The sequence below is a fragment of the Cyprinodon variegatus genome, unplaced genomic scaffold (assembly GCF_000732505.1).
Source record: "Cyprinodon variegatus isolate N-32 unplaced genomic scaffold, C_variegatus-1.0 Scaffold212, whole genome shotgun sequence".
In the NCBI taxonomy this organism is placed as follows: domain Eukaryota; kingdom Metazoa; phylum Chordata; class Actinopteri; order Cyprinodontiformes; family Cyprinodontidae; genus Cyprinodon; species Cyprinodon variegatus.
This window is the reverse complement of record NW_015150665.1, coordinates 90,975-103,802: the sequence shown is the minus strand read 5'-3', so window position 1 is coordinate 103,802 and position 12,828 is coordinate 90,975. Positions and strand designations below refer to the sequence as shown.

General features: G+C 38.1%; 1 protein-coding gene across 3 annotated transcripts; it reads right to left on the bottom strand.

Annotated features, from left to right (window-relative positions):
* Positions 1-2,006: 2,006 nt before the first annotated feature.
* On the bottom strand, positions 2,007-12,017 carry adprhl1 (ADP-ribosylhydrolase like 1). Of its 3 annotated transcripts, none has more exons than XM_015380369.1 (8): positions 11,475-12,017; positions 9,649-9,813; positions 9,447-9,572; positions 8,083-8,223; positions 7,859-7,956; positions 7,634-7,766; positions 7,283-7,448; positions 2,007-4,822 (listed from the first exon to the last, which is right to left on the bottom strand). In XM_015380369.1, the coding sequence occupies exons 1-8, from the start codon at positions 11,686-11,688 to the stop codon at positions 2,815-2,817; spliced, it is 3,051 nt and encodes a 1,016-aa protein (XP_015235855.1). In that variant the 5' UTR covers positions 11,689-12,017; the 3' UTR covers positions 2,007-2,814. The 3 variants fall into 3 exon arrangements, with proteins under 3 accessions (XP_015235855.1, XP_015235854.1, XP_015235856.1); XM_015380368.1 differs by having other exon boundaries at positions 7,859-7,986; positions 11,475-12,016; XM_015380370.1 differs by lacking the exon at positions 2,007-4,822 and having other exon boundaries at positions 6,334-7,448; positions 7,859-7,986; positions 11,475-12,000.
* Between the last annotated feature and the right edge of the window lie 811 nt (positions 12,018-12,828).

Here is a 12,828-nt window from a genome sequence, read left to right as displayed (position 1 = left end):
ATTAAATAATCTGATGAACTTTCTGTGGTATAGTTTGCAGAAAAGTTACAAAGGATCTGAATCATGTCATCATACAAAAGTATCAGCCAGAAGAAGGGTACAAAGAATGATACACAACATTTTATTCCTATGCCATTGCACAATGAAGAGAGTCAGCGATAGCTCAAGTAAAAATGGAAGAACAGAGAAACTGTTTAGCGATTCTGCAGCATACTATTCTTAGTCTGAAATGAGCTACAGGGATTTATGGTTTCACACTGGTTATGCTCCAAATATAATCTCTCTTTCTTCAAAGTAAACATTCAGGCCTGGCTAAACATTTCCCTAACCTAGTGGAAGAATCCATTAAGGTCTAAGGAAGCTAGCTTTTGCAATAATTTCAAAATATAGGTTTGGCACAAACCATTTGTCAAAAACTGTGAATTGTCAAAAGCCATGATCAGTGAAACACAGTTGTGCAGTATCATTTTCTGGGGTTCCTTTTCTTCAGATTGAACCGACATTTAGGTTAAGCTGAATGAGATCATGAACATTCTAAATAAAAGATTTTTTTTTAACCATAAACCTTGAGCTGAAGATAGAGAAGTGTGTTTTATTGTTTGGAAGGATTCTAAGTAGTGTTGCACCGATACCGATACCAGCATCGGGCGAAGCCCCGATACTGCCCTAAAATGGTGGTATTGGTATCGGTGAGTACCAACAAATAGGGCACCGATACCATTTTGAGAGCCATAAGTTTATTCAGCTATTGTCACCCATTCCTGGTAGGCAATAAAAAGTTCTACTGGATTCACTTTGTATTAGTCTTTTTTTCTGCTTCACAAAGGTAGGTAGCAGCTTGACAAAGCCATGATGGCAGTATGCAGTTCCTCATACACACACACACACACATACATTTTAAACAGATGATATCGGTATGGTATTGGTATCGGCCAATACTGCACAGCCAGGTATCGGGTATCGGTATCGGGGCCAAAAAATGGCATCGGCGCAACACTAATTCTAAGTTTCAAAGTGCAAATAAAGTAAGATAAAGTCAATCGAGCAATCAAAAGGAAAGGAAAGTAGTGTGATGAGACAGACTCCAAAATAAAAGTTGACATGAAATCTGAGAGATTACATGAAGAGATCCAGGTACAAAAGATGCAATCAGGCTACAAAAATGGCAATCAAGGAAGTGGGATTTTTCAAGAGAAAACTGGATCACTGAACTAAAAGTTGGTTCAATAAAACATTCTTTTTATTTTTTTTTTTATTTTTATTTTTTTTACATATAATGCATGGCTTTTTGTTGGGGCTGCACGGTGAAACAGTGGGTAGCACTGCTGCCTTGCAGCATGAAGGTTCCGGGTTAGATTCCCGGAAGACCCTCTGCATGGATTTTTCATGTTCTCCCTGTGCACGCATTGGTTCTTTCTGGTACTCCGGCTTCCTCCCACAGTTGGAAAACATGACTGTTAATTTGTCTTAAATCTCCTTAGGTGTGTGTGTGTGTGTGTGTGTGTGGGTGGGTGTGTGTGTGTGTGTGCGTGTATATGCTTGGGTGTGTGTGTGTGTCTCTGTATTGCCCTGCGACAGACTGGCGACCTGTCCAGGCTGTACCCCTCCTCTCACCTATATACTGCTGGAAAGGCACCAGCCCCACCAAAACCCTAGAAATATGGATGGATGGACTGATTTTTGGTGTTGATCTTCTATATTTTACATTTTCTCAATTTGTTAAAATTTGTTGTAGGAAAAAAGTTTTCAACTATGCAATTCGGGTAAATAAAGGAATTTGATGGTAATTCACTCAGTCAGCATTTTATTAAAGGAGCTGTGAAGTTTTTCCCCTCAGAGTTAACCAAAACAATTTAAAGACACTTTAGGAAACAGTTCATATGTTGAATAAACCTTGAGGAGAAAGAATGTGGCCTGTTATGGGAACTATTATTATTATTATTATTATTATTAGTTGCTGTTCCAAACAATCCTTAATACATGTAGCAATTCAGCAACTCCTCTCAGACATTGTGTGGCCTTACAAAGTAAATGCAAAATCAGATCTCATAAATCAATATATTTAAGGAAATTAAATAGAAATTTCCAGCCACAAAGTCCAGCCTTACAAATCTACCTGATAAGAAAAGAAAAAAAAAATCTAACACAGATTTTAGAATACAAGAATAAGTTGATACACAAGAAATCTGTTTAATGATAGTTTGTAAATAGTTAATTTCCTGTTGGGGTCAATAAAGTATATGGTATCTTCAGTGGTGTGATCCTGCCTGCAGGTGTTCAATTACTGTATGGAGTAGAGCTCCTGAACATTCAGCTCCGGACATGTTTAGCTATGTGGTGTAAGTGTTTATCTGCTGAGAACAAGTCTCACTTTGTTCCAATTTAGGCACGGCTTAAAGGTTTCTAATAGACATGTTTATGTAACTTCCTTCACACAGAAAATTAGCAAATATACTTTATTCTTAGTAAACAGCCTTACATTAGATATCTGATACACTGTGGCATTTAGGTAGCAATGGGAGGGAGTTGTTTTACTTTTAAAGCATTATAACTTGGGGCTGGATAATACTATCATAAAATGTGCAATGTTAGACCATACAATTAAACATGTGTTTCCTGCCGGACACTTCATTCTGTTATGTACTCAGAATACAACTGGGAAGTTTGAGGTAGCTTTCTTTTATTTATTCACTTTTAGTATGTTTAATGTTCACAGCTCTTCTAAATTCCAGAGATTTCAGTGCCTGAGAAAGTTTGTTCCAAAACAACAGCATTTATCCAACTTCAACACATTCTTTACTCATATGGCTAAAACTAGAAAGTAAAGGTATCCGTGAATCGTATTATTTTCGGTTTATATGTTTGTTTCACTGTAGGATCTGCATAGTTAATAGTTTTGTACTTTGGTTTTTGTTTTGCATTTTGTCTTTGAGGCTGAGTCTGATCTACCACAGAACCCTCACCGTCTGCAAATGGATCCTCGTCCAAATGGCTAAAGTTTCCTGGCTTTCCAGTGTTATTCTTTTCTGGCAGATTTCCATCATCATATCTCTCTTCATTGACCGGTGAGTGTTTTGCTTCAGCTTCACCATGTGGTGTCCTTATTGTTACCTCTGAGTGACTAATGGAATGAGGACTGCATGACTCCTTGTCTTTGATACCTTCTGTTGAGCGTGACACATCATTTCCTTGATGATTCAAAGATGAATGTAATATCTGGTTTTTGGTAAGATTAGTTACTGTTTCTGGTTGTGGGGTTGAATCAATCTGATCTGCCCTATTTTTAGATCTGTGAATGGATGGGATGACACACTTGGAGAACCCTCCTTGAATAGGATCTGGTGTTTGGAGATTTATGTCCTCATTTGAATATTCCAAAGAATACGTCTCACTTTTTGGTGTGGCGCTGGCCTCCATTTGTCTGGATTCCCCTTCAGCTGATACTCCGGATAAATAGTTAAGGTTGTCCAACAGATTCCCTGTGGTCTCCCTTGACATCCTGTCCTGTGTTTGACTTTCTAAAATCTCAGATTCCATTTTCTTTAGCAATTGTTGAGGAGAGGAATCCACACATGTGGACCAGGCAGGGGAGCAGGTTATTATTGTGACTATTTGCCACTTTACAGGGATTTCCTCCTGAATAAGAACTTTGCAGGGTTGTGGGAATGACCACTCAGTCACAGACATTAACGAGATTGTCTTCAAATCTGCAAACATGACCCTTTTTTTAAGAAATTCAGCTTTGTTGACTGTAAAAGGAATTTGTCCGACTTGTTGAAGGCCTTTATCCTCCACATCAACATTGTGAGCTTGACCCTTCATTAGTTGTAATGAATAGCAAACTTCTTGATCCAAGTTCTCTGCTTTCATGTGACTCTCATCTTCTGTGTTTGAATTCCCTTCAGCTAAAATGTCTGCCCCAGGATCTGGACTTTCAGGTTCTTCACTTCTAATTTGATTACTTGTTGAGTCATCCGCAGTATATTTACATTCATTTCTTTTCCATTGGCTCTGTTTGTTGAACACTGGGTCAGACACCTGTTGTTTCTTTCTTTTAATGACAGCTTCTTCTTTTACTTTAGGTGCAACCCTGTCTCCTACACCAGGCTTCTCATGAGATAAAGCAAAGTCACTTTTCTTACAAACAGTAGCGATGTTTTCAAATTTGGTCATTAATGAGTTTAGGAGGATCCCTCTTCCAATGTGTCTTGGTTTGAGGTGCTCTTTCTTCAGGGTTTTCACTCCCTGTTGTTTCTGCTCAGCCATGGCAAACTTGGCCACCATTTCTTTAACACTACCACATCTTTTTAAGCCTTTGTCTCTAATGTCAGTGCTATGTTTTCTGTCATTATTAGGGTTGTCTCGACCTGGTCTTCCTCTGGTAAAAGACAGAGTTCCTACCTCTCTCTGGTTGGTGTTATAGGGTTTGGGGGAAGACCTCAAGAACTTAGATTGGAGGAGTTGGAATGTGGTAAGGCGCCGTGATGGTAAGTTTCCTCTTTGATCAGCTGTGCAATTTTTAGAAGTCTTGGGATCAGCTGCTCTTTTCTCTGATAGCTGGACCACTTGGAGGCCTTTTGGAGCCTTTTTCCCCCTCTGCAGATCCAGTTTATCTGTGTTTCTTGCGTGGATTTGGGACACAGTGCCGGATTCTTGCATTTCCATCCTTGTGTGATTGTTTGTCCTCTCAAGCAGATCCTGTAGTAGATAATTCAGGAGACTCTCAAAGATCCCTCGGAGGACTGGTCGGCATTTGGGGTCTCTAACTAGCCTCCTTAACGCACCAACATCGGGGTTGATTCCGGCTTTCCGACAATCTGGTCTACAGAGAATAGAGGAGATGCAAGACGTCTTGAAACTGACAGCAACATCCTTAACAACAACTTGGGAATTAATCTATAAAGCAAAATATGGAGTTTTTATTTATCTGTAATACTCCAAAAGAGAGGTTTCCCGACTTCATCTACTTTTTTCACTTCAATCTGCAAGTGAAAAAATCCTCCCTCTCCCTCCCGCTGTTTGATTAGTGATTTTATTACTGCAGCAAAAGCAAGAATTTTAGTTTTAAGTCACATTTGAAGCTAATGAAATGTTCCATACTACATTTCGTTGAACTGTAGTATGGAGCTGCAAATCAGGACAAAGAACTCAGCATTAAAATAAAAATGGATGCTTGAAAAATAATGTGAAGACAATAGGACAGTCATTCAGTATAGCCTGTTTTGAGTAGGCATAGGTTATCAAGGTAAACAAAAGGTTTGAAAAGATTATGCTTTTAGCACTGCCACTATCTTCTGTCACTCTATCCCTGCAGTCTAAAGTCCTTTAAATAAGATAGCAGGGTAAAAGTCGAAGTGACCGGAGTCTTCTCTGTCTGGATGAGATGTAGCAGCTCACTTGCTCTCTCCTCCCCTAAACGTTGCTGCACTTTGCAGGTCAGCTGGCTGAATTTTTCAAGCTTACAAGAAAAATAAATGTAGCCTTATAAAAGTTCCACCGACCAGTTTTTTTTATATCTTGACTCTATTTAGAGCATAACAGAAAGAAATGCAATCTTAATTAGCATGTGTCTGTGTATATTAAATTTTTGGTTTAGTCCATGTATCAAAAACAAAACTATGCTAAACTAACAACAATAAAAAATGTGTGCTAGGATTTTTATTAACAGCAGAAATTATTGTTTTTCCGTTTTAAGTTGCAACGAATAATGAAATTGGTCACCATTTGAACAAGTATTAATTGGTCGAAGATCTAAATATATTTCTCAGTTGCATGGTCAGGTATAAATCACTTCAGAGATTCAAGGACCAGGGATCAACAGGAGGAGCCAAGATTTAGCTTCTATGCTCCTCATATGTGCAACAACTCCATGCAGAAGCCTGAAATGTGCAGAAACGGATCTAGACTGAAACATAAATGCATACTGCAGCTTTTGGTTCAAGAGTTTAACTAATTAACTATTTCTCAAACCACTGTTGAGTGATTATGGTGTGAGATTTAAGATTCAGTTTGTATTTGAATGTGTTTTCAGATGCTTTTCAGAGCATTATGCTTTTGTTATTTTAATGTTTTTCTCCTGAGTTTGTGTGAAACAAATAGGTACACTGTAAAAAAAACTGAAATATCAATAAGTTATTCTCTTAAAACAAATGCATTTTTCTTGAATTTAGGAGGTAAGTTAGAGACTTTGCCAATGGAACAAGAGAATTTATAAGTAAAATAATAAAAAAAACAATTAGATTGTCTTATTTCATGTGCATATTATCTAATTATTATTTTATTTTAGGAGTAAAAATATTCACTCCATTGGTATATCCTCTTATTTACCTACTCAAATTAAGGGTAAATACACTTACTTTAAGAAGTTTTTAATTATTTCTGCATTGTTATTGCAGTGTACGGTATGAATGGTAGAATAAAAAACATGCCTTGATTTTAGATATTGTGTCAGCACTGGACTACCCTGGTATATTAGGTTATCATTCCCAAAAAAATATTGTACCTTGATGCATAATTTGTTTTTAAATATATACATTTTTATTTTACCCCAAATCTGTGTGACTTCACACCATAATGAGACACTTTCACACTTCGACAATCACAGCAGTTTTATACATTTTTAACACATCCATTCAAAATATAGAGCTCTAAGGTTTATTTGTGAGGAAATAGTATAAATTCTTTTTTATCATTCGAAGAAGAAAGGAGTTAAGCAGAAGCTAGCTGCTGAAGCAGGATTACTCAAACTGTAAGGCAATTAGACTTGATTGCATGTTCTCTAAATTTCATATTAATAACAGTTAGCTTTAGAAAAAAGGGCAACACCCAGAGAAAGTAAAGATCTCCTTTACTTTCCCCAAGTTACTGTAAGTTAAAAAAGCAGGAGCTTTTTTCTTTCCCCACAGCTCTGTCACTTGCAAGTAAAACAGTTTAAACAGAAAGCAAAATATCCAGATTTATGTAAACTACACATGAATCATGTGTGAGATATTTTAAGAAGAATGTCATTTCAGTTCCTCCCTTTTGATATTTCTCAGTTATTCTTTTTTAGTGAGACAAAATTTGACCTTTTACCGGTAATAAAAAAAAAATCATGACAGATGTGTGGATAGTAGCCAGAAAGAAAAATCAAAATGGGAAAAGGAGTGAGAGGGGAAAAGAGGACAGAACGTCCAGTAATAGTACTCAGGGACTGAGGGAGGGTTGTGTCAGGCCAACAGGGAGGCGTCACGTTCAGTTTCTCTGATAGCAGTAGGTTCAACTCAGTGAAGATGAGGATTACTTTTCTGTGCATTTCTCTGCAGATGCTGCCTTATAGAGTGCCTCTCCCAGCTCCTCTAGGTGTTCTCTTTTATCCAAATCCCGGTAGAGGTTCAGAGGAACCTGGTTTATGCCATTCATGAGGCCATAGAGGCAGCCTGCGATTAGACCTGTGGCTTCACTCTCACCTAAAACAACATTTAAGAACAGTTATACTCTACTTATGGTGTCAGCAGTTTCTCCTTTACAATACAGTGCAGAAGTATCATAAAATGAAGCTAAAGTCTAAATAATCCATAAAAACTCTCAGGAAGTCAGAAGCAATATTATAAGAGACCACTTTATAATATACAAGCGATAACAAATTTCTCACCTCCATGAAACATGGCTCGTTTACACAGCTCTGCCCAGTCGCCTCCTGCAGCCAGAAGTGCATCATAAGCGATCATGGGAGCATCATGACCTCTGCGCCCTGCTCGACCCTCTGAGCTCCAACGCTTATACATCTGTTTAAAAAAAAAATAAAAAAAATTGCTCTTGTATTTTAGTGGGTTTAATCTGGATTTTGAATTATAAAAAAAAGCACCAAGGGACTTGCTTTATCTGTCTCTTCTGCATCATAAGCATCAGGAAATGATGGTTTGTTGTTTCCATCCTTATCAATCTCTCGCTCTTCAAGGTAAAACTGCCATTTAGCTTCAAAATAAAACCAATTTTCCTGATATTCTGTAGACAAATATAGGACACACAGTGATAACTCATCTGGATGCTGAATTTCAAGGATTTATTGTTCAAATGATGTAAAGTGAACTTTAGTCCAACCTGCCATATGACGTATTGTTTTCTTGCAGAACTCCTCTGCACGGGGGATGACCTTCATGAGCTCACGGCCCCAAGTCACAAGAGGTTTCCCCTGGATTGCAAAGGATGCAAATAACGCTGTTGTTAGGGAGCCAAGGAAGCCTGAGAGCAAGAAAGACACCATAAGTGATTTTAGCAATTCAAACTGTTGATGTGTTTAATTTAATGATAAAGAGTAAATAGAAATAGTAAAATATCTCCATTAATATACACCATGCAGACCTTTTGTTCTTCATTCTTTATGTTCTATAGTGTCTAGAAACCTTTAATTAGTAATTCATGACATATAAAGTGACCCAGAAGCCCATTTTGCTATGCTAGTCAAAATAGGACATAAAACTGAACACTGACTGCCACAAAAGCCAGGCGCATATTGGTTGTTTTATGTCAGAATATGGCAACACAAAAATAACTTTTGTCATGTCCATATCTACAGTAAGAGCTAATTAGAAAGGTTTTAACAACTGGAACTGTGACAAAAGTACAAAGGATGAATGCACAGAAAACCAGTCAGGCTGAGAAGAGTGCATAAAAGAACAAATATTCCATTTGTTTTATGTAGGTTCATGTAGGGAACTATCTAAGACATGGGGCCCTGTATGACCAAGAAGTTTGATCCTGTCCTGCAAAGCATTATAAGAAAAGACGGCTGAAAACAGGTGTTTGTACCAAAGTTTGTGTCAATACATGTGGTTGATTGACTAAATCTCTATACTATATTGACAATGCTGACATTTTTATGTTTTTTATGAGCCTTAAACAGAGGGGGTGGACCTAGGTTTCAGCCTTCAAAAACATACAACGCAGCGATACAGTCGATTCCGTGCCGCTATCATAATCCTCATCATCAGGCAGGGGTTCCGGTTCAATTTGCATGTTTTCTAAGCCAAGACAAGGGTTTGTTTTTGGGCTACCCTATAAAGCCTGGAACTCATTGCTAGTTCTGACATTTTTTATTGAAAAAAGCTTCCTAGATGGGAAGCGAAATTTCTTTAAACTTGGAAAACAAAGTCCAGTGGATTATTTTTTTACTTTTTTGGAATGACTATCCCTGCGATGGACTGGTAAACTGTGCACGGTGTACCCTGCCTCTTGCCAGCTGGAGATAGGCACCAGCACCCCTTGCCACCCCGCTTGGGATAAATGTGACGGAAAATGGATGGATGGATGGATGGATGGCATGACTATGACCTGGATGACTGAGAATCTTCATCAGCATGAGCCTTTTAGAGCAACTGAACTCTAAGCTAAAAGAAGACATATCAAACACAATGAATAGCATGTCATTACTGGGTTTCTAGTTTTATAAGAGGTCATCGTATCACCTGTTGGATGGTTATGGGTCATTCTTCCAATCTCAATGCTGACCTCCACCAAGTTATCCAGTCTCTCAGGCTGCCAGTATCTCATTCCGACACACATGGCTTTGGCTGCTGCTCCAAACCCAGACCCTGGACACCGATGCACATTTTTACTATATTGCTTTTTGGTATATGAAATAAAAATGCTTCCTTAAGCCTAATCTACCCTTTTCATTGAAAGGAGTATGCCAAGCGAGCAGGAAGTTATGAGGTTTAAGGTGAACGCAGGGCTCTACGGTTGCAGGATCAGGAGCTCGTCCCTGGAGAGAGACCATGGCTTCCACATAGAGACGCACCGCTTCCCTGTACAGGTCCTCCAGACACCAGTAATCTGGACACACACATAGACACACATACAGTGGTTGTGACATTCATGACTGGCATGCAGAGCAAGATAAGTGGTGCTGCGATGAGCTAAGTTTAGCTGCTCTCTGCCACAACACAGATTAGGACCTGAATGCCTGTGTTGAAAAAAAACAACAATGTCACATCAGCAAACTTTGACTTGTCCTTGAACATTTTATTGGTAAACTTTGCATGGGAGTAATTCTGTAGAGACATAGAGTCTACAAGTTCTCAATTAAAAACTTTCACTTATGTGGTTAAGTAGTTTGAGTTGCATCATTTCTAATGCTTCCATGTTACCCATCAGTCTATAATACGTATCTGCTTAAAGCCTGACATGTATTTATTAGCTGTATCTTAATACATTTTAACATTTTATTTAGTGTAGACTTAGAAAAATATGTTTCAGTATCTGAACTTTGAAAGTCTGACATAAAAGTACATTCTCCATCCTGTTCCTGCCAGCTGGTGTCTCTCCATGTTGGATTGCTGCTAAATAGGGCTTCCTAATCTCAAAAGATGTCATCGCTATTTTTTCTTAGAAGCACTGTCACTACCTATAGAGGGGATTTGCAGCCAAACATGATACCAGTAGATTATAGAGGCCACTGAACCTCCATTGTTCACAGGTCGGCTTTTCAATAGAAGTCTATTTTGGACATTTTGAGCTCTCCTTTCGGTAACAGGCTGCAGGGAAGTGTCTTTATATACAGGGGCGGATTTAGGAAATTTTGGGTCCTCTACCAATCATGAGTAACCAGCTTGTTAGAGAGACAAACACCTACAGTTAATGTCTAAGTGAGACTTCTGTTTTGTAATCCAGCTTCTTTCTTTAAATGTTATTTTCTGTTTGCTGAATCTGCTATGTCATTTGGAGTTTGAGTGGAAATAAAGCAAACAGTTTACTACTTCATGTTACAGGGAAGAACTTAAAATATTCTCACCTGCATACTTAACATACTATCAATAATGACATTAGAGATTTTTTGTCAAAAAATATCTTATGTTTCTTTCACCTGAAATTTTTGGTTAATTATTGAATGTTATGTTTTTATCTCTTTTTTTAAATATCAATTGCAGATAACTATATTTATTGTAAATTTGCATCATGTTTAAAACATTAAATCAGATGTTATGGAAGTTACTAAGTACAAGAGTTGCCTTTTTACCCCAATCACTTTTTAACCCTTGAAGAATTTATTGGCTGATAACTTTTTACTTGAGTGAAAATATGAAAATACTTCTCCTCTTACTTGAGTAAATTTTTAGAGTCCTCTACTCGCCTCTATGCATTTATATTATTCTAATCAATATTTGTTATGTTTATGCATTTATCAGACTCTTTTACCCGAAGCGACTTACAAAATAGAGACAATTTTGCAGTTATCAATTAAGCATATCTTTAGAAAAAAGACAAAGTCTTGGTTTCATGTAAAGATGTATATAAATGTTCAGCAAATTAAGATGTTAATTTTAGTAAGGCAATGTAAGCTTATTTTAAATGTAATTTAAAGTACTGTACATGAAAGACACAATGGGAAAAGGTATTGCAGTGGCATAAAGGTATTTGAACTTAATTCCTAAGTTTCCTCAGTAGTTATACAAACAAAAACAATTTATTTCTATTGAAGTTCATCTCTAACCTACCTGTTATGAGTGCTTCAGCTGTAGTCATGTGCATCAGCACTGCATCACTCAGGGGCCAGTTCTCAGGGTCCAACGTAAGGGACTCCAGTCCCCCCAGAGAGGCCAGCTCCTCTTGGATCTTCTTGCCTGATGTGCAGCTCTCCCAGCGACCCTTCTTGTAACCCAAAGCATCACCAACTGCGCCGAGAACCATGGCAGCTTTAAACTTCTCCATGTTGCTGGAGTTTTCTCTTGTTCAGACAGAAATACCCTCCTGGATGAATCTTATTGCAGCTCTTATAGTACTTCCCAGTAGAAGTCATGGAGCGGAGAGCAGACCAGAATAAAAAACAAAAACGATTTGAACTTTTTCAAACTCCTCCAACCATTTTCTCCATCTCTGAAACACCACAGCTCTGCTTCCCACCTTCAGAGCTCTTTATTTTTTTAAACCAAACTAAATTTAAGTAGCAAGGCTGAACCAGCCCACCCTCACCACACACATGCCAACATTAAAGCAACCTGTTATCAGCCGCAGCTTCTTTGTGTTGGGCAGTGGTGAGCTAAGCTGTGTTCAGGCATCTCCTAAAAAGGGAATCCCTGTGGTCCAGAAGCTTAAAAGCTGGACGACAGGCTGTGGAGCAGTAATCAGGGATGGACACAGAGTGGAAGAGATGCTAATGTGCTGCTGGCCTTGAGTGTAAACACGTCCAGCAGCTGGCACTGGAGCTTATCAACGTTTCACCTGACCAAAGAGAGGATCCCCTTCTTTTAATAAACTACTTTTATTTAAAAAAAAAAAAAAAACTCTTTCAGGGGCTGCTGGGATCACATTGCTAATTTATAAAGTTTTATAAAGTTAAATATTTTTCTGATTTGACATTGTTCTAAAGATAAAGCTTAACCAGCAGAGCTGATGACGACACGCAGCGAGAATGCAAACTGATAAGAGACAACTGGTATTATGTTGGACATCCCTCTGTTGGAGCAGCTGGTTCAGTTAGATAGGGCTTTTTTTTTTTACCTTACCTTCCCTGTTTGCGTAATTTGCATCATTTCTAACTTTGACCTAAACAGACACCTGTTCTCCTTTTAGAGCTGCAATGGAAAAATTTTTTTGCATACAGCATAAGACGGTCACACAATGTTCCCTGAACACAGCACGGCTTGCATCGTGCAGATCATGTAAAATAATGTACTTCGACTACAAGTCTGTAAATAGTTTTGACGAAGTTATAAAACTACGTTTAATCCAAAGCATGAAACTAAAAATATAAATCTAGAGAACACCAGACGCATGAATTCAGCAGGATGAAAGAAACTCTTCGTGCTTCAGAAAACCAAGTTCCTTTGGAAGATTTCATTATCCTAAGCT